Consider the following 22,196-nt stretch of genomic DNA (forward strand, 5'->3'; position numbering starts at 1 on the left):
CTTCATAATTTAGTTGTTGGTGAATTCCTAATTGATTTTTTTTAGCTGAGCCATCCTGCTACCTGTTGGCAGCTCAGCTGCTGCTCCGCTCAGGCTGGGACTTGAACCGCTATTGCTCACAGCTCAAAATCTTGAGCAAGCTCTTAACCAACTGAGCCACTCGGCCAGCCCAGAGCCCGTACTCTTGAGCGAGCTTGTAACCAACTGAGCCACTCGGCCGGCCCCGGTGAATTCTTAATTGAGAGGAAGAAAAAATGAAACCAGAATAAAAGCAAGGGCTTTGTTTTTGCATAAATATGCAAATACTCAAGTCGGGAGAAATAATTCCTGCCACCGAAGGAATTATAGTTGGACAATCCATCAAAGAAAGGCAGTTAATTTCTGACCCTCCATAAATGAAAGTTAAGTGCTTTTACTATTGAAATTAGTAAAATCTTGTTATCACAACTTATACTTCCTCCACAATTTTCACTATTCCTCAGTCCTATTAAATCTCTTACTGAGCCCCTCTTGCCAAGTAGTACTTGAGTACTTCCCACTTCTGTGGGTAATTTCTATATCTCCTAGTGTTTCTTCCCTTCATTAGCCCAAGAGGTAAGTTAAATTAAGGGCTTAGGAAAAGAAAGTCAGCCTTTGAGAAGTCCATTGGAGAGGGTTGTGTCTTCAGAAGTAAAATGATCAAACCCAAGTTGAAAAAAATGGGAGATCCAGGAGGGCTCCAGCATTATTTCAGCTCCGTTAGGCACTATTATTTTCTACTTTAATAATAAAAGTGGTGGTGACAAATGTTAGTCAGGCTGAAATAGTCTTGGAGCTTCTTGGAATCTATTTACTTGAATGAAGAAAAACCCCACTCATGGGCTGCTCTGACCATCCATGCTTCCAGTTTTCTTCAAGTCCCATTCTTTAAGATAGGGAGAAAAGCTTTAGGAAGAAGTGCCAATTATTTGTGAATATTGTTCAAGCAGTAGAATAACTACTTTTCTTTCATTTTATATTTCCCCTTATTTGCAACATTTTACTCTAATCCCCAGGAAAGGATAAAAGATGATTTGTATTAAAACAATATACACCTTCCTCTATTTACAGACTTTTTGTATGATTTGTCTTAAAGAAGGAAACATGTATATGCATATATATGTGTGTGTGTGTGTGTATACAGACATCTGTATACACACACACATACTTACTTTGGGTTTTTATTTGTTCATACAAAACGTGAACAAAATATAACATTCTTTGAAATCATAAGTCAAGAAAGTGGTAAAAAAAATGTGATTCATAACTGCACATTCCAAAACATTATATTGCAAACCTTCACAAAACATTCTAGGCTATGTCTACATAACTTAAGCAAGGTGAACAGATACATATTATCTAATGAATTTGGGTCTGCTCTAACTATAAAACAAAAATTTGTCTTTCTTCAAAGATCCACACATACAGGTTGGCTGGCCCCAGATTCTTGGATACAATGTTCTATTTAGTTTAGTGCTAGGTTTACCAAAATCTGGAGAGACGCAGCTTATTTTCCAGAGAAATCTCAATACATTCTTGGGTTTGCCTGTAATTTTTATATTAATAATGGTTTAAGCATCTACTTCTAAAATTCTATGTAGCTTTTGAATTAGTTAGGTGATAAAAAGTTCCACGGATGCTATTCTTTGATTGAGGAAAAGTAGCACTCTTCTAATTGTTAGTTTAGTGAGGTATTCTCTAAATGCAAGGCTTTCTGAGTATTTAAGTTGAGAGAGTATTCATGGTCAAATACAGGACTTCTTTATGGAAGTTAGCCTGAGCATGTACAAGATGGAACAAATTCAAAAAGTTTCTCTCCTCTTCATCATGGTCTCCTAAAAAATGACAGTTAAGTTTTTAAATATATGATTTATTTAAAACATAAGATGTCCTAATTTTTCCTAATAATATGTAACAGAAGACTAGTTAGTAATCTTTACTAAGTCAGATGCTGACTATTGAAATCATGAAATTTTGTAAGAGCATTGAATTAAAAGTCAGAAGAAAAGGATACTGGTCTATGCTTTATTGCTTCTAATTTTATGACTGAGGGCAAGTCAGGTAATTTCTCTAAGCCTTAGTTTTCTCATCTGTAAAACAGGGTTAATTATTATGTTGACTACTAATAAAACTGTAAAATAATATATATTGAGACTACACAAATATATTCATTATATTATTATGATGAATATGATAGTTGATAAGTACGTTAAAATTTTTTGCTGTGCAAAATTGAAACTGGTTTCTTTCAGAGCAGGCTCTTCAACTTTGTTTCTCATTAAAACCAATACCAGATTTAAAAAGTGAAAGAACCGGGTGCGAAATATATCTCATGGAAAAACAAACAAAAAAATGTCTACTTCTATTCTTAGTTTAGAATTAAAAGTCTACACAGAATTATCTCTGTTTTAGGTGGAGACCAGAATGCATTTTACTCCCACCATCTGCATGCATACTCACCAGACATAACTGTATGCAGCATTTCCATTATAACACATGCAAATGCATTTGCCACATTCTGCAGGAAGTTACCTCTTTCCACTTGAGTATTAAAGACTTTACAGACTTTATGCATCATTTGAACTGCCCAATCCATGCAGTAGAGTTCTTTCTCGCACACCTGATTTAGACATACAAAGCATTATAGTAAATCTTCATGTGATGGTTTATGATTTCACATAATTTATTACACCTGACATTATACTGAGTCTATAAATGGGAAATGCTCTTCTATCTAATACTGCTTTACTTTCAAATGGTATAATTTTAGTGGGAAATATATGATATAAATAAAAGTTAATAGAATATTATTTATTAATGTAAGAATTAATATTGGAAACAATTATTAAACATATGAAAAATAAGACTTCTGCTCATTCATTCATTCAATAGATATTTACTGAGCACATAGTAAGAGCTGGAAATACAATGGTAAGCCATAAAGACAGGGCTTTTATTTTCAAGGGGTCCAATCAAGGTGATAGACAAATAGGAAATTTCAATAGACGAGAGAACTCTATAGTATTATCAACTTTCGATCTTGAGAGTTGTAGAGAATATTTATCACTCTATTATTTAAAAGATAAATATTTAAAGACTACATGTTAATAGTTAAAGCTGAAAAGAAAAAGGTTTATTTACTAACACTCTGGCCAATTTAACTCACATAGCCAAATAACACACTGCATGGAAATAAACTAGTGTAACTAAATAATGTTAATGTGACAGGAAAGATTTATTGGCTACGTACGTACGTGTAAGGCATGGTACGAAGCACTATGAAAGAAGTAAGTAACAGTTCTGGATTTCTAAGAATTTACAATCTATTTGGGAGATGACTTACCGCACACATAAAATAGCTTAAGAACACAATTAATAAATGAAGATAAAGAGAAGACAAGTCTAAGGCAATTTAGGGAAAATTAATGATCAGAGTTGAGATGTTCATCAGAAAAGGCTTTCTAGAGAAGGCTTCTCTACCGCTAGTGACTTCCTTTCCATTCTGTTTACCATAGCGCTGCCAAAGTGACCTTTCAAAAACTTAACACTGATCATATCTCTTCTCTTCCTAAAATTTTTCAGCAACACCTCATTTATTTATTTTTTTTCTTTTAGCTGAGCCATCCTGCCACCTGTTGGCAGGTCAGCGGCTGCTCAGCTCGGGCTGGACTCGAACCACTGTTGCTCAGAGCTCAAACTCTTGAGTGAGCTCTTAACCAACTGAGCCACTCGGCCGGCCCAGCAACACCTTATTAGAAGGTGTGTTCAAGCTCCATGGATGGTCTACAAGGCCCTTCATTACCTGGCCTCTCCCTTTCTATCTAACCTCCCACATCCTCCTCCTCTTCCACACATTTTACCCTTCAGAGATAATACAGTCCTGTGGATATAGCCATGCTGTTTCATTTCTCTCTCTTTTTTGGGGGGGAATCTGCTTAATTATTAAAATAAATATTTACATTGTGAATACAGTTAATTTAGTAGCTTTCTTCCCATTTTAAAAAGAGCACAGAGGTTTCATTCATGTTTCAAGGAACTGAGTTGGTAAAGATCCTGTCTCCATTTCATAGGAAATGGATTACATTCAATTACTCCTCACAACACCCAACTGGAAGATTATTCCATTGCTTTTGAAGCACTGGTTGAGCTGACATCTGTGATGGTAGCTGAATAAATTAAATTTCTATGTAACACGTGCAGGTACATGCAGGTAAATTATTCAGTTTACCCCCTGTATCTGCCTAAATGAACTTCTATTCATTTTTAAAAATCTATTTCTACTGGAATCGGGGAAGTCCTCTCTGTGCTCTATACCCATCTAGTAGTATTAGCTCCTCTCTGCCACCTCTGTTTGTATCTTTTTGTACTTATCTCTGAATTTATTTATATATACCTTGATATCTCTTAAAAGACTTATAAGCAGCTTTTGGTCAGAGATTCGTTCTATTAATTTTCATAGTTCTAGAATCTAACACTATGTATGACACATAGTAAAAACTCGTTTGTGTTAAATGAATGAGTATTAAATATATTTTAAATGTTTTATTTTGAAAGACACTTTAACTATACAAAAGTAGAAAGAATAGTATAATGAATTCCGAGTACCCATTTTCCAGTTCAACAATTGCCAATCTTGTTTCACCTCTAACAACATTCACTTCCACATACTTTCTCTGCTGCCCTTTGATTATTCTGAAGTAAATCAAATGAGGTACTTCATTTTTTTTAAAGGAATTTTAAAAACAAGAATATAACTTGGCAGAGCTCTATGATGATGATCAAGACATGAACTGGGGAGAGGTTAATATAGGGAATAATTCCAAATATGAAAGTTTATACATTTTGAAATTTTATAAGTATATATAAAATATATACTTAAATAATTATTCTTTCAAAATGTTTTGTACGTATTTCTGTTCCGTCAGGGCAGCTCCCTGGAAGGTCAACATAATGTTAAACAACTTGCTAGAGAAAACTTATTTTTTACTTACCAAAGCCAAAAAGACTATCAGCCTTGCCAGTTCAATGGTCCGCCCATTCACAGCTTTACTAGCCATGAAAGTGAAACAGATGTTGTTCCCACTTAGGAGTAGGAGATGTGCATTGTTCTCTAGAAGCCACTCACGGGGAACCACTTTTATTAGAGGAAGAACAGTTATTTAATGAGAAATTACACAATAGCTATAGTAAACATCATTAATTATATGCAATATTATATTACTTTATTGGAAATACAATTAGTGTCAAGGGAAAAGTTCAGAAAATAATGTTTTAGTTTTTCAATTACAGCATTTAATTGGAGACAGAGATTACTGCCATGTTGTGGCAGCTCTTACAAACGTACTAGTAATATAGTCAAAGCATTTTTCCTACACATGGATCAACAGGCAAGTTTGTCTAATCTTGTGAAAAGAAAGAAATTTTGTAAACTTTAGAATCTAAAGGATTATGATGCATGAATGGAAAAAATTGTTTCACCTCTGCTATACCAACAGGAGAAGGTTTCTTCTTTACACAACTAGGAAGGTGTTTCTGAGAACTTGCAAAATGGGAATAATTGAGCTAAATTATGAAGCTTTCTAATAGTAATGATAATAAATATATATTTATAAAATTCACAATTGAAGGAAAGTAAGTTGATTATATGCATTTTGCTGAATTCTTCAAATATTTTAGAGCATTTAATGATTTCCAATAGGCAAGTCATTTGTTACCTGTAGAATTACCCTTACAATTTTGTAGCTGTATTCTAATAATAAATTTATGTTACACTGTGTGGTAAATATATATTTTTACCTGATAGTTCATCTACAAGACTGATAACATCATCTGCTGTCCACTCTTTGATGCGTGTGTCATATAGTAATTTAATGGCATCAGCCAAACCTCTCATACTGGATTCATCTGTAGGTTCGTCTGTCATTTTATGCCAAAGCACCTGTCCTGAATGATAATTGAAACAAAAATTAGGTTATGACAGAATAGTTGGCTTTGTGATAAAGGCTTCACAGATTGTTTAAAAAGGAAATTGGATTGCATAATGGAATTCATTACTTATATATGTTATTTTCATAATGAAAGTCAGTTCTGTATGAATTTGAAGGTCTCTGATTGATATGATGAAGTGCAGCAACAACAGCTAAATGAAGTAAAGGAAAGGTAGTTTCACCAAGAAGAACAGTGCTTCTAGTTCAAAGATAATGCTACTTCTATAACAGACATTTGTTGGAATAAACAACTAATGTAATCTTACTAATATAAAATAAAATCTGAAAAACCAGAACATGCTATATTTGAGAATCTTCCAAACATTTATATCAAAAGAGTAATCCAGTCAATGTTTGATTATTGACCTACGACCAATTTTCTTTGTGAATTACACATACAACAAAATTTAACCCCAGATTGGCTTCTTGCTGCTATTCAACATACTTTAAACTGATTACCTCCTGACATAAGGTAATGTGAACTAAAGAAATGTTAATTTTAACATTAATCTAAACTCAATTAGAAAGGCAAAAAATTGCAAGAAATCATCTTATGCACCCAAAGTTAAGTAAAACATCAATTCCATCTACTACTTTGATTCACTGGCACTATTTGTCCGCTCCAGCAGCAAACACATTCTTGAGTTAAGATAATGATTAAAAATCAGCTATTTTAGGTAAACCAGGGATGATAAGGAATATATTTAGAAATGGCATGCAGGAGAACAATTTCTGTCTTGAAGTTTAAGTTACGCACAAGTTAATGTAACTATAAATCTATGAAATCATGAAATAGTTTAATCATTAGGAATGATGAAACTGAGCAGGTACAAAAAGATATGCTTTCCAAAAATAAAAGTAATTACCAGTTTTGTAACATATGTTGCTAAAAAATAGATGCTCACCATCTTGAGGAGCTACTGGTCCAAAGATGATATACAGTAATCTTGCCTGATTCACCATTGGCCATGGTTTTAATATACGTGTCAACCAAAAAGCAGAATCACTTCGATGTGGCCAATGATCAAGGAGGACATTCCTACAGAACAGCCGGATCCTTAACTCCAGTTTTCGGGCACTTCCTATGAAGACAAAAGACTTGTAAATCATTCTTCCTAGAAAGGTTGATATGAATAATTGATAGGTCAAAGACATACATCATTAATATGCTTTATACTGAAAGTGTTACTTCATTTTCTTCTACAAATTTTAGATAATCAAGGGGCTATTTTTTAAACAGCTTTATTGAGATATAACTTACATATCATACAATTTATCCATTTAAAGCATACAATTCAATGGTTTTTAGTATATTCACAGACATGTGCAGCCATCACTGAGTCAATTTTAGAACATTTTGATCACCTCAAAAAGAAATCTTGCTCTTATAGCTATCACTTCCCTATCCCTCCATACTTTACCACTCCCAGCCCTAAGCAACCAATAATCTACTTTCTGTCTCTATAGATTTCCCTATTTTGGACTTTCATATGAATGAAATCATATAGTACATGGTCTTTTGTGACTGGCTTCTTTCATTTAGCATAACATTTTCAAGGTGTTATGGCATGTATCAGATACAGTACATGTATCAGTACAATTTTTATGGCTAAATAATATTCTATTGTATAGATGTACCGCATTTTGTTTACATATTCACCCATTGATGGACATGTGGGTTGTTTCCACATTTTGGCTAGTTTGAATAATGATGCTATTAACATTCATGTACAACTTTCTGTGTGGGCACATGTTTTTATTTCTCTTGGGGATATATCTAAGAGTAGAATTGCTGGGTCATACAGTAACTGTACATTTAGTCATTTGAGGAACTTGCCAAATGATTTTCCAAAGTGGCTGAACCATTTTACATTTCTATCAACAATGTATGAGGATTCCAATTTTTCCACATTCTCACCAACACTTGTTATCTGATTTTATGATTCTGGCCATCCTAGTGGGTATGAAGTGGTATTTTGTGTTTTTTTTAACAGCTTTATTGAAATATGCATAATTTAAATACCATACAATTTACTTACTTAAAGTGTATAACTCAATAGTTTTTAATTATTACATTACTAATTTTTAAAAATTGCAGTAAAATGTATATAACATAAAATTTGCTATTTTAATCATTTTTAAAGTGTACAATTTAGTGGCATCAATTATAGTCACTATGTTGTTCAACCATCACCACTGTCTTTTTCTAAAACTTTTCATCACCTCAAACAGAAACTGTAACCATTAAGCAATAATGTTCCCCTCCCCCTACTTCCTGGTAACCTCTAACTACTTTCTGTTTTTAGGACTTTGCCTGCCTGTTCTAGGTACCTCATGTAAGTGGAATCATACAGTATTTGTCCTTTTGTATCTGGCTTATATCACTTAGCATGATATTTTCAAAGTTCATCCATATTGTAGCATGTATCAAAACTTCACTCCTTTTTATGGCTGAATAATATGCTATTGTATATTTATACCACATCTTATTTATCCATTCTTATGTTGCTGAACATATAGTTGTTTTCATTTTTTAGCTATTGCAAATAATGCTGCAATGAACACTGGCATACAAAAATCTGTCCAAGTCTCTCCTCTCAATTCCCTTAGGTATATACCTAGGAGTGGAATTGCTAGGCCATATGATAATTCTATGTTTTAACTTTTTGAGGAATGGCCAAACTTTTCCATAGTGGCGGCACCATTTTACATTTCTATGCCACTTATGTTCTACTTATTTGTAGATAAGTGTAAATGGAAAGTCTACCAGTGATCAAAGGCCATATGTAAAGAAGCATCTCCTGATTATGTTAAGCCAAGTAACACAGAAGTTTAAACGATATTACTGCAGGCCTGGGGAAATCAAGAAAGGTTTTACAGAGGAGCTCAGGCAAATTGGTCTTAAAGGATGAGAAGGAGAGATGGTATTCCAGGAAGAAAAGAGAATGAATAAAAGGTATGAAGTAGAAATATTTAAGAGATGTCTGAGACACTATGTAGAGCACGATGCCTACTCTATATCAAACTGTTATAGAGAGTAAGAGAGTAATGGGCAAAAAGTCTGAAAAAGTAGGTTAGGATTAGAATGTGAAAGCCAGTCTAACTGGGACTTTACTTTGAAGATATCAGGGAACTAATAAAGTTTCTGATCAAGAGAGAGACATGATAAATTCATTTTGTTATTGTTTCACTGGACTTCCAATTCTGCATTCTTAATTCATAATTTGGTTTACAATGAAATATCTCAAGCTGACAGAAAAGCAGAGATACTATAACAAATACTGTGTATCAACTTTACTCACTTAAAGTGTATAACTCCATAGTTTTTAATGTATTACTTGACATAGCTTTGTCAAAACTTTACTTTTTGCTACATTTGCTTCAGATTTTTAAAAATAAATAAAAACATTAGCAATACAGTTTGGATTGGATGAGGCCCACCCACATTACAAAGGACAATCTGCTTTACTCAAAGTCTACTGATTTAAATGTTAATCTCATCTAAAAAATAACTTCAGGGCTGGCTGAGCAGCCTGTTGGTTAACATGCCACTCAGTTGGTTTGGGAGGCCAGATCTGAGCAGCATGGCCCTGGTTCGGATCTCACATGAGGGCCAGTGATGCTGCACCCTCTACAGCTAAGATGATGAATAACAGCTTGACCTGGAGCTGAGCTGCCGTGAGTCGCCGGCAACGGCGTAGGCTGCAGTGGGGCTGGCTGGCAGCTGGTGTGAGCTTTTGTGAGCTGCTGTGAGCCACCATGAGCCGCTGTGAGCGGCCGTCCAATGGCCAGCAAGCGACTGCCTCACCTGGGAAGAGAGCAATGATAATACCAACATGGGCCAATGAAGCGACTTCCTTCACAACTAGACTGAAAAACAAAAGGACATCAACTTGTCTGTTCCCCTTCCCCCGATTCCCCAATGCTGTTCCCCTCCCCCAATTCCCCAATAAAAAAAATCTTTAAATAAATGAATAAATAAATAAATAAATCCAGAGAAACATTTAGAATAATGTTTGACCAAATATCTGGGTACCATGGCCTACACAAGTTGACATGCAAAATTAACTCTCACATCTCCCAACTATATTCTTATATATATATATATATATTTTAAGATTAAAAAGTTTTTTTTTATTGGGGAATTGGGGGCATGGGAACAGCGCTGGGGAATTGGGGGAAGGGGAACAGACAAGTTGCTGTCCTTTTGTTCTTCAGTCTAGTTGTGGAGGACATTGCTTCACTGGCCCAAGTTGGCACCATCATTGCGCTCTTCCCGGGCGAGGCAGATCAGTCGCCGGCTTCTGGATGGCCGCTCACTGCGGCTGCTGGCGACACACAGTAGCCCATGGGAACCCACTGCAGCAGGCGCTGCAGCCGACTCACGGCAGCCCAGCTCCAGGTCGAGCTGTTGTTCAGCATCTTAGCTGTAGAGGGCAGTATCACTGGCCCTCACATGTGGGATCCAAACCGGGGCCTCTGGCATCCCAAGCCAGCTCTTAACCAACGCGCCACCTGGCTGGCCCCAATACTCATTCTTTTTTTTTTTTTTCTGCATCAGCTGCTTTATTTCAGGGTTAGTGACCAATAGTTTTCCCAGACCCAGCCTCTCCATCCTCTATAAAAGCAACTAAACATGAATCAGGGTTGCCCTACCAGGGCCCAGCCGAGGGGCTTGTGGCTTTGAATCCCAGGCCACAGGCCTTGGAAGGCAGGGAAGGAGGGCGGGCCATCCAGTTCAAATGGGTGAGTGCTGGGGAGGTGGGTGAGGAGGCTGGAGTCCTGAGGCTGTCTCCGCAGGGCTTGACCTCACGCAGGCTGTCAGGACATCAGCCCCAGGAGGAGCCAGGGCCTCAGAACCAGGGGAGTCAGGGGCCAGATAAGGAAGCAAATCAAAGGCTTTCGTAGCCAAAGGAGGCAGTTCAGGCTCCCAGGGCCTAGCAACTCAACTCCCTCCCCTGCCCATGAGCATAACCCAGGGCCACACTTACAGACACACAGTCACGCCCACAACACCCACCCACACCCATACCCACTACATACATACACACACACACACACACACACACACACACACACACACACACAGAGCTGTGAGGGTCCTGGACCCACCCTAGACCCCAGGAATGTCTCTGGATTGGTACCCAGTGGGTGGGGCCACAGCTGTGGGGCTGCCAAGGGGGTGGGTCCTCTATGTTGCTACTGATTGGCTGCCTCGCAGGCATCTACCCAATCGCTATACACATCCACTGGTTCTGAGAGATATGTGATGGGCGTCTGGAATTCCTCTAGGCACACAGTACAAGAAATGACTCCGGTGTTATGGACACGGTCCATTTTCACGTCACAAGACTTCTCATGGTTGCAGAAGGGACAGGTGAACTGGGTCTCTAGAGTGCCTGTAATCTTCTCCTTCGGGGGTGGCTTCCGTTTTGATTTCTACCCCCCATGTCTGCGGGAGGGTGAACCTACACTCGCCTTCTCTCGTTAGGACAGCTTCGTTCACCCGAGAGACAGTCAATACTCATTCTTATACGTGTCTCCTTGTGCATACTGGGGGAGTTACTCAGAGTGAAATTGCTGGGTTATAGGGTTCTATAATTTTAAAAATATGAAATATTTCAGGTACATACAAAGGTTTAAAGAATACTATAATGAACACCTTTGTATCCTCACCCAGCTTATGGAATAAAATATTAATACAGTTGAAGCCCTCTGAGTACTTCTCTTTCTTTAATCACAAGCCACTTGTGCCTCACTATCCAATTCAGGGTTTATCATTCCCTTACATTTCTTTGTCCTTTTACTATAAACAGATGCCATAATTTATTTTTAAATATACCTTAGAACTCTGCTATTTTTCTATTTCAGTCTCTGTATGTTGTTTCTGAATTGTAGTTCTTTACCTGGTTTGCTTAAGACAATGGTCTGCATCTTGCGAGAGAGGGTAGTCATTTCACATAAGAAGTTATAAACACGATGGCACTCAAGTTCATCCCAACCTGCTGTTAAGGTCTGAAGATAATAAAATAAAGGAAACATTGCAGATGTTCAGACCATCATATCAAAACATAAGTCAATCAATCCTGCCTTATGAGCATAACTGTTATAGCACATGATTCAGGTGATGCACACTTTTTATCCACCATGGGACTGTTGAAATTAATAAGAAATTTTATATAAACCAAATCTAGAAATGCTCCAAATCCAGTTTCTTTTCAGTTGTAAAGGAAGTATCTTTTCAGAGAACTTCTAAATGGTACTAAATCCTGAATTCTGACAGTGTGAGGAAAATAACAAAGGCCCAAACCGTAGAACACAGCTTTAGACATCTGACTCACAACTATACTATGGCTTAGTTTTAGACTACAGTAGAACTCCTTTGACCCCCTCTAGCTATCATTTATGATATTGCTTAGAATAATAGTGATCTCATTTTAATGTGACAATTATGAGCATTTATTTATGAGATTTGGATGGGAACAAGCAAAAAATTTTATTAGGACAGAATTTAATAATTATCTTTGGACAAACTTGAATGTATAGTTAAACATATATGAAAAGGAAATTTAAATGGTATATCACTATACAGTTGATCCTTGAACAACACAGATTTGAACTATGCAGGTCCCCTTATAGTCAGATTTTTTTCAACAAATACCTGTACTGTTTTCAATGGGAGGTTGGGAGTCTGCAAATGTGGAGGGCTGACTGTATTCATTTATCTACGCCATTTTATTTTTAAAGAATTTTTATGAGTTTATTTGAGCCAAACTGATGACAATTGCTGGGAAGCAAGCCCTCAAATGCTCCCAATCTACGCCATTTTACACAGGGGACTTGAGCATCCATGGATTTTGGTATCCATGGGGGGTCCTGGAACAAATCCCCCTCAGATATAAAGGGACAACTTAAATTTTAGAGGAATCAAAAGTTACATGTGCATTTTCGACTGTGCATGGGTCAGTACCCCTAACCCCCCTCATTGTTCAAGGGTCAATCAACTAAAATTAGATTTTAAAAAAGTTGATTAATCACATACATTTTTCTTAAAATAGTTGACCTGGATTTCAGTAGTGTAAAAATTGATCTTATTATTTCTGGAAGGACACAGAAGAAACTGCTTATATTGGAAAATTCTGTTGAAGGGAACTCAGTGGACAAGGGACAGGCCTGGGAGGGAGACTTACTTTTCACTTTGTACCATTTTGTACATAAATACATGTGCTCATATTACCAGTTTCAAAGAAACGGGGGAAAAAAGATAGCAAAAATCTATTTTGGAAGAAGACTAGTAGGAGGGGTTATGCCCCTGGGATGTGGGTGTGCAGATGGTGGCTGGCAGACTGGGATATAAGCAAGATTGTTGTAAGACTGCTGTAAACCTTATCAAGTTGTTGTAAGTTTTAAATAAGTTAGTACATGTAAACTGCATAGAACACTGTAATATATTTATATTATTAATATTCAATAACATTTAATTATAATATTGTTATCTTCTTTGTTTATAATAAAAGATTAGTAAAAAATGTTCTTAAGGGGCAGCCGGTTAGTGAGCTGCGGCCTCCACAACTAGATTGAAACAACTACTTGACTTGGAGCTGATGGGTCCTGGAAAAACACACTATTCCCCAATTAAAAAAAAAAAAGTTCTTAAAATTATATAATTGATTTATTTTTTTTTCCAGCTCTATTATCATTGACATATAACATTATGTAAGTCAAAGGTATACAACATAGCGATTATATATATGTATACACACACACATGCACACACACACACATCAAAATGATTATACAATAAGGTTATATCTATCACCTCCTACAGTTAGAATTTTTTTTCATACAGTTGATTTCTAAAATCACATCTTAAATAACTAGCTCAAGACTTTAAAAACTAATTATACACACACCCACACACCCACACCCACACCCACACACACCACTTGTCCCACACTATTTCTAGTCCTTAAAATATTGGCTAGAAACTTTGAGGACATTGGTATACAGCAAATAAATATTAAACATTTCTTACTGGTGAAAAATCCAAGAAGAAAATCTGAGGTGTCAAACATTATTAGATTAACATATTCTCAAATTTTTACAATTTTATTTTGTGTTTTTTTTTGTTTTTTGTTTTTTTTAGCTGAGCCATCCTGCTACCTGTTGGCAGCTCAGCGGCTGCTCAGCTCGGGCTGGACTTGAACCGCTGTTGCTCAGAGCTCAAACTCTTGAGCGAGCTCTTAACCAACTGAGCCACTCGGCCGGCCCCTTATTTTGTTCTTTTTTTAGATTATTACTTTTATTAACCCATGGAACAACAGACTACATGCTCAACTTGTCAACAGTTCAAAAACATTCCTTTTCTTATTTCATTAAAAACAAAAATGTACCTGTAAAAACATGCCATAACATGAGAATCCTAAACATTGCATAGGAGCTACACAGCCACTGAATTTAAAACAGGAAACCTGTAAAGAGAACAGCTATTAATTCCTTCTTTTCAGGGAAACTGTACTATGATTTGACATTCAAATTTAATGGAAATATATAAGATTGTCAGTACTAACTGAAAAGAACTAAAACACTAAATAGCTGATTAGCGTTGTTATACAGGTGGGGATTATGAAAAAAATATAAAACAAAGGTTACCTTCAAGGAGCTCACAATTTATTTAGGAGCATAAGACATATACATGTGAAGTTCTTTGGTAATTCAGGTTAGAATATGTATAAATGCTAAAATGACCAAAAAAATACTGTATCAGACACTATGAAAGCAGGGAAATGATAAATTTGGGAATGATCAAAAAAGCTTATGAAAGATGTGAAACAAGCAATATCTTAAATTAGGATTCAGATATAATAAATGTAAAGGATTGGTGAGGGAAACAATAAGGACAAAATTGTATTGAGGTAGGAAGAACTCAAATTTACTTGGGAAGAAAGATATATATGACCAGCTTAATTAGGCTCAAAGTAGTAGGGAGTAAGTTTGCATTGTCAGGGAGAACCTTAAATACCACCTAGGGACTTTGGACCTTATCTTGCTGAAACTGAGCAGCCACTGAAAGATTTTTAAGCAAGAAAACTAACTTGATGAAAGGGATGCTTTAGGAAGAATAACTTTGATTCGGTGTATAGAATGTCTCTGGGACTGAAGAAATGGATGTCAGAAAGATCATCTGGTCAGAAAAAGTTTGCAAACTATTGAGTACAGAACTGAGCCATCAGTGTTGTGTGTATGTTTGGGTTTGTACAGTGAGGCTCAATTTCTTATATAGAGATTATGCCCAAGTACATGACACACATTCACAAGTCATGAATTATCATAATTGTTATTTTATATATTAAAATATCTTTCTTATGTTTCTGTATATTTAAACAGTAAGATTTTGACATTCAGAAATTATTTCATTTTAATAAAATATTATATTTCATTTTAATAATAAAACATCCTTAGGATTCCCGTGTGGGTTAAAATACTTTTATACTCTGATAAATCTAATAAACTTAAATGATGTATTTAATTATATATAAAATTATTTTATAATAAGTAAAAGACTACTGTACTACATTTTGGAGTTTTACAATCTTTGAGTACTTGGTAAAGTATTAGATTATCATTGATCAATTTTTTAGTATTAATTCATGAAGTTCTACTAACTAAGGACAGATTTTAAATGAGTACAAGACAATAATAAAATATCTTTACTGGTAATAAAGATTGTGAACTAATTCAGAAATATGATCTTACTTCTGCGAGTATCTTGTGAATGTACTTTAGTCTTTCCTTTGTGGGTAGCAGCAATGTACATCTTTTAAATAGCAAGCCTGAGAAAGTAAAGAGACACATGAAAAAATGGCAGTAACAATGCAATTAATTTAAGAATATCTATAAAACACAGCATAATATTTCCTGAAAGACAAGTATAGTATATCATAGTGGACTGTGAACTGATATGGTTAAGAGGAAGTTGGGCGATTACTAAGTGACTCTGATGTCCACCTAAGAGGCATTGGCATAAAATCTTAAAATATTATGAAATTGATACTATAAGACAGAAATGAAAAAGTATTTAGATTTAAAAAGATGCAATAACAAGATAAAATACACTATGGAAACTTTATATTGTCTTTATTCCATAGAAAACGTATTCTAAGATCTCTTGGAATTAACCTCATGTCCACAAAGGAAAATGTTTTGAATTGCTAATGCAAAACATGGAAAGAATGGGAAAAGAGGTTTTGTATTCCTTTCTCCAAATAAAAAAAGTTCAAGTCATAATAAGTACTTAAAATTTCAGGGGTTAGAAGTCATTTTTGTTTACAGAAAGTAGCCAGTTTGGATGAAATATCTATTTCTTCCTTCAAAGATATCCTTTTATGGAGCTTGCATGTTAAGAATGTATAGAATTTTATGTTCAGATGTTTAAAAAAGAAAAAAGAAACCCTTTAATTTCCCAATGAGATACGTAACTTAGAGTGACAGGAAGCGTATGATTTGTTTCCTCTAACTTTAAGTGGTCTGTTTTCCTAAAATGGTAATACATTGTTAACATTCCTACGAGGGCAAATGTCCTCAAACTAAAAAAAGATATACCAGTAAGATATGAAAATATACCTGAATATCATGACTTTCTTCAGCTTTATCTTTTCTGCATTTACTTTTTAACATAATAAAATAACTACTTTATATAATTCTATAGAATCTAAAGGAATCAATTTATTTTTAGAAGTTGCTATGTTTGGCTAACACATGACCAGAATTGAGTTTTAAACATAAACTCTCCCTATTTTTGGACATAAAAAGACATTTTCAGCGTTTGGTTTTAAGGCTGAGTTCTTTTCATGTTTTGGCATCCAGTCCCATGGCATATGATAGCTAGGGAATTGTAAGTTATAATTGTATGTTGACCGCCTTTTCTAATGCAAAACTCCTATTTTTGAGGGTTGCAATTTACCATAAAAACCAATACTGGCTGACTTATTTACTTTTTAACACAGGTGCTTTGCTATACCCTTTAGAGACCAACTTCTTTAATTTCTTCACACTAAAATAGAGTCAGATGTAATGTTCCTTCCACATTGGCCATCTGCTCTGTTTTGTATGAAGAAGCAAATTAAAATTTATAATCTTCAGAGTGCAGGATTCTGAAAATGTTACTTTAATGCCTGAAAACAAGAACAGATCAGATAGGAATGGCAACATGAAAAAATTGTGAGTACATCAAACATTTACCTAAAGAATCAGTCATAAGCCAGGTGTCTGCATCAAAATTAAATGGAAGACTGAAATCATTATATGAATAAAACCGTTTTAAAAAGCTAGCTATTAAGATCAGTACACATTTGTATTTTTTGACAGAATTATCCAAATAATTGTCTTAATGCTTTTTTGTTTATTTGTTTAAGCAATTGAGCCTTGGTCAGAGAGAAAATATTCTTTTAGATCAAAAGCAAAGAATAAGCTTTTACCCAAGTATCACTTCCTCTGCAACAAATGTTTGAAAACAAGATATTTACAATGACAGGTAGCAAAAAGTAACTATATTCTGTTACAAGCTTTACTAAGCCTAATCATAAATACTGAAAGCCAATCACGCTGTAATTAGATTACATATTTTTTATTTAGTTTTATTAAATATACTTGTCAAATATGCTTTGATATATTTATACATCTATAAAGTCTTATTATCTTAAAGATAGGCATCCTTGGGCTGCTGAAAGGTAATATTCACTTAACTTATTATTATGCCTTTATTTAAATCTCAACATCACTTTGATATTTGACTCTATTGCCATGCTTTGGTTAATTATAAAGTGATTGCGTATTAAATTGGTGTCTTTAATCAAGTCAAAATTAGAATTTTATTTCAGCACTCTTAGGGAGAATGAAATAAATGAATGGGGTAAAAGACATAAATGAAGACAAATCAAGGGAAGAAAGATTATACAAATTTCCTTTGACAAGATTAATTTAATCATAGCATAACGATTTATTATTAAATGTGTACAGTGCTTAAAAAAGAAAACCATTGTTTTTGATAAAAGAATAATTGATCTTCCACAATAATGTGTTTAAATTTCTTTTCTATTTTAAGGAATAGATTATGGTTGAAAGGGAAAACAGGTATAAAGATAAAACTCATTAAATCCACCAGAGGTAAAGCATAGAAAATACCTCAATTTCCTAAACTGGTTAGCCACCTAGATAATAAACATAGGTGACATTGTATCCACATGAAATCACAAGGACTGACACTTTACATTAAAGTTCATTCTGTCATCTTTAAAGATAAGCGTAAGGGGCTATTGTTAAGGGCAAGTCCTCACAGTGAAGAGTAAAAGCATCATAGCAACAGGCACAATTTAAGAAACATTCTATTTCCCATGGGCCTTACAGAGTTGTGTATAATAAAATCCCCTTAATTGTGGTTCTTTACTTGTTATAATCGGATTACATAAATTACCTAGAAATCTGTAGTGTTCCAGCATAACCGAGTCTTTTTTCCTGCCAGGCAGCTCAATGTTATGAAAGTCCTGTAGTAAAAATCTTTTGCTTCCTGATGATGTTGAGATATAATTAATAATGTGTTGGCTGATTGTCTTGGACACCATGCTTAGCATGCTGATATCTTTCACTACCAAAAAAACATATATACATATATATGAATGGCTTAAATACAAGAACGTCACTAGTAGTACAATGTATTAATGTATAAGTTGGCTCATTAATAATACTAAATAATAATAACATTAAATAATAAAAATGAGGAAAATCTTAAAATAGTTTTAAATCCAGTGCTCCATGAATTAGAAACATTTTGGCATGTATTAGTCAAGTTACAATGTCATTATAATTAGAAACATGCTTTAAAGAGTTTGAGTATCATGGTTTCTTTTTTTTTTTTTTAAGATTTTATTGGGGAATTGGGGAAGGCAAACAGTGTTGGGGGGAATTGGGGAAGGGGAACAGCCAAGTTGTTGTTCTTCCGTCTTAGTTGTGGAGGGTGCAGCTAGCTCAGCTCCAAGCCTAGTCGCCATCTGGCCGCCAGTCGGCATCTCAGGGCATCTCAGGGCATCTCAGGGCAGCTCAGCTTGGGTGCAGCCCACTGGCCCATGTGGGAATCGAACCGGCGACCCTGTTGCTCAGAGCTTGTGCTCTTAACCAACCGAGCCACTCGGCTGGCCCAGTATTGTACTTTCTCATTGTAGCCCTTACCCAACAATGATGAAACTTTAGAAAATAAACTTAATGTGAACACCATTAATTCTAGCAGGGCCTTCGATGACAACCTAGGTCTTGGGAAAAATAAAAATATTCGAGTGTTTGTGTAGCCTACTCATAGTCCCCAAACCTCACCTGACAAATATCTTAAGATTATTTGGAATACTTCCAGTGGCAAGGCTTTAAAGTTTCCAAGTGCTGATAAAGGCTGAGAATCTGAGTCAAGGTTGTTATTGGAAATATAGCTGGATCGACGATTACTACGTCTATATTTGTGCTTGGGAATCAAAGTGAAATCGGTATTTATTCTAGATGCCATCCTTTTTCTTATTTCGTGAATTTATCCTGGTTAGAAAAACAAAGTACAAGAGACAAAAAAGAAAAGAAATTATAGTGATGAACAACTTTAGTTTTTTTAAATGAAGAGGTTGAACTTTTATGGGCAATAGCTGTCTCTCTATATTTACAAAGCTTTTAATATGATGTCCAATTTATGGAGTTCCCACTAGTATAGTCTATTATTCATTTCAGCATGATATGAAATATTTTAAAGTCTTTTCCCTCTTAGCCAAATATTTTAGATAGATTAAGAGTTTTAGTAGAAAATAAGACACGTTTTTGACGAGATATATTCTAAGAAAAGAAATATGCAAAAGTTTTTTAAAGTAAAAGATTTAACACAAAAGAAAACAATATAATAAATTAAATACATTCAATATCTATCAATTAGAATATTGCTTTTACAATCTTTACATTCTAAGAAAATCAAAGTATTAATGTAGCTTTAAAACTTTGGAGTACTGTTTTTCTGTTTCTTTAAAACTGAGTAGATGTGTTTCGTTAGCAACAATAAAAACAAAAAGATAAAAAATAGACTAAGTTTTGAGCTTTTAAAATTTACCAGCTCTAACTGATTAAAAATGTATTACTATTATCAGTTATGTGATGTATAATGCAAATAAGCAGTGAAATCAAAGTCTTGTAAATTTAATAAGATTCAAATAAATAAATGAATAAAAAATTTCCCCTCAATTCCACTCTTCGTTAATAATACTGATAAGTTTCAGGAAGGTCCTACACAATTTGATTTCAAAATGAACATTTTTTAGAGGGAATTTATTAAAATCACTGATAATTTATTTACACTAAACAAGAATTCTTTTAAAACAATTATTCACCACACACAGTAAATTTGTTTCACTATTGCTCCAATAAAGGAAACACTGTCTTTTGTATATATACATATACATATGCATAATCACAACTCCAGTCTAAAGCTTCTTGTTCCTGAAGTAACAACTAAGACATTTCATCAAAGTTACAAATATATCTGACCCAAACACATTTTCTCCTTTTTGTCAGAAAATTGCTAAAATCACATTGTTACTTATTCATTTTAGGTTACATATCAACTAATATCAATTTGAAATCAGTTACACATTTGAAAACATGGCCAAAAAATTTAGTGCTTAGTGAAAAGCATACTGTGAACCTCCTTTAAGACCATCATATCATAGCACTTTGCTTCAGCATTAAACGAGCATTTAAATTAGTATTTTAAAATAATTATTAAAATTATACAAGTAACATGTGCATTGTCAAAATGCTTACAAAACACAGCAAAACAAAAGATTAAATCTGCTTATAAATGCTTTGGTTTATATTATTCCAGCATTTCACATGTATATTTCTTTTTAACAAGAAAAGGAGATCATTATTCATTCTTTTTAACAGGAAAAGGAGATCATTATTCATTCTATTTTGTGATCTGCTTTTTCAATTGTAATTATAATTAAAATTTTAATTTCCATGCTAATACACTTTTACAAGTAATATATTTTAAAAGTTGCATATACATCCACCAAGTGGAAAAATATTAACTTAATTCATGAGGGGTTTTTTTTTGTTGTTGTTGTTTTGTTTCCTCACAGTAGGCATTTTAAAGCATTTTCATTATAATAAAATATAAATCTGGCCTAGGACTCGTCCTGCTTCTCTGAGGAACTTGTAAAGAGGGACTTGGGTACGGCTTGTGGGCTCTTCAGACTCCCTGAAACCTGGCGCTGGGGGGACTTCAGTGTGTCAATCACTGGGTACATATATTTTTAAATTTCTGAGAAGATTAAGATAGGATGGCAAAAATTCTCTTAAAACTGTAAGTCTCTTTCTCCTATTCCTTATTTTCCTCACTCAGACCTGAGGGAGAGACTTGGGGGAGACAGCAGCAGGCTTTTCTGAAAATTTTAAAGGTGTAATCCCAAATCATTGCCGGCTTCCCCTTACGCCTCCTGGAGGACGACCATCCCAGGCCAAAATAATAGCAAAAAAATGTTTCGATGCCTCCGTTCTATCCCATTCATTTTTTACTATTCGTGAAAGGCTTTGAGCGCCCTCTTGGACGAACTTTTTTCCTCTCACAGAAAACCCTCCCACATCAAGTCACCGGGATTTCGATTTCGTTTGAACCTAAGAGAACCCTCTGAAGCGATCCCACACGACATGCTCGGGTATTAGGCCAAAACATCTCCAAAGAGGTAAACCCGGGAAGCCATAAAATGGAAACTGGCCAATATAGGAATCAAAACACACTGGGATGCATTTTTCACCACCATCATCAGTCCACCAAGAGTTGAAACTACCTCAAGAAAGTACTGGGGAAAACAAATCTTTTTACCACAGATTTTGACAGTTTTCCGGCTAAAGAATCACAGGAAGATGGGATTTAGTCGTTTAGCCCCACCATTCTCAAATTTCTTAGTTTTTTTTTAAAAAAACCTCCTCAAGATTTTCCCGCCGGGAAGAGAGAGCACCGCTACGACCAGCTCCGGACCTGCGTCCCGCCTCGCTTGCGTCTCAGAGGCCTGGAGAACACGTTAGAATCCTCCCAGGAGTCCCAGCGGGAAGGAGGCCCCGCCTCCTCATGAATAGTAAGAACCCCGGTCTCCCATAGTGCCCTCCTCC

General features: G+C 35.1%; 1 protein-coding gene and 1 pseudogene across 1 annotated transcript; both read right to left on the bottom strand.

Moving 5' to 3' along the window:
- Nucleotides 1–1,021: 1,021 nt before the first annotated feature.
- On the bottom strand, nt 1,022–21,971 carry FBXO47 (F-box protein 47). The gene is made up of 11 exons (XM_019638581.1): nt 21,910–21,971; nt 19,371–19,580; nt 18,478–18,648; nt 15,762–15,838; nt 14,399–14,476; nt 11,912–12,020; nt 6,911–7,087; nt 5,815–5,961; nt 5,010–5,152; nt 2,479–2,638; nt 1,022–1,853 (listed from the first exon to the last, which is right to left on the bottom strand). Exons 2-11 carry the CDS (start codon nt 19,552–19,554, stop codon nt 1,741–1,743), a joined length of 1,359 nt encoding a protein of 452 aa, XP_019494126.1. The 5' UTR covers nt 19,555–19,580; nt 21,910–21,971; the 3' UTR covers nt 1,022–1,740.
- On the bottom strand, nt 11,043–11,786 carry LOC109380686 (transcription elongation factor 1 homolog pseudogene; annotated as a pseudogene).
- Nucleotides 21,972–22,196: the final 225 nt, after the last annotated feature.

The sequence above is a fragment of the Hipposideros armiger genome, unplaced genomic scaffold (assembly GCF_001890085.2).
Source record: "Hipposideros armiger isolate ML-2016 unplaced genomic scaffold, ASM189008v1 scaffold_40, whole genome shotgun sequence".
Classification (NCBI taxonomy): domain Eukaryota; kingdom Metazoa; phylum Chordata; class Mammalia; order Chiroptera; family Hipposideridae; genus Hipposideros; species Hipposideros armiger.

Bases quoted from the DNA above. Each gene is read 5' to 3' on its own strand.
- FBXO47 (XM_019638581.1), bottom strand. From the start codon at position 19,554: ATGGCATCTAGAATAAATACCGATTTCACTTTGATTCCCAAGCACAAA. The intron at 12,021-14,398 runs GTACATTTTTGT...TATTATCTTCAG, and splicing joins GTTATGGCATGTTTTTACAG to ACCTTAACAGCAGGTTGGGA. The intron at 5,962-6,910 runs GTGAGCATCTAT...ATTATCATTCAG, and splicing joins ACCAGTAGCTCCTCAAGATG to GACAGGTGCTTTGGCATAAA.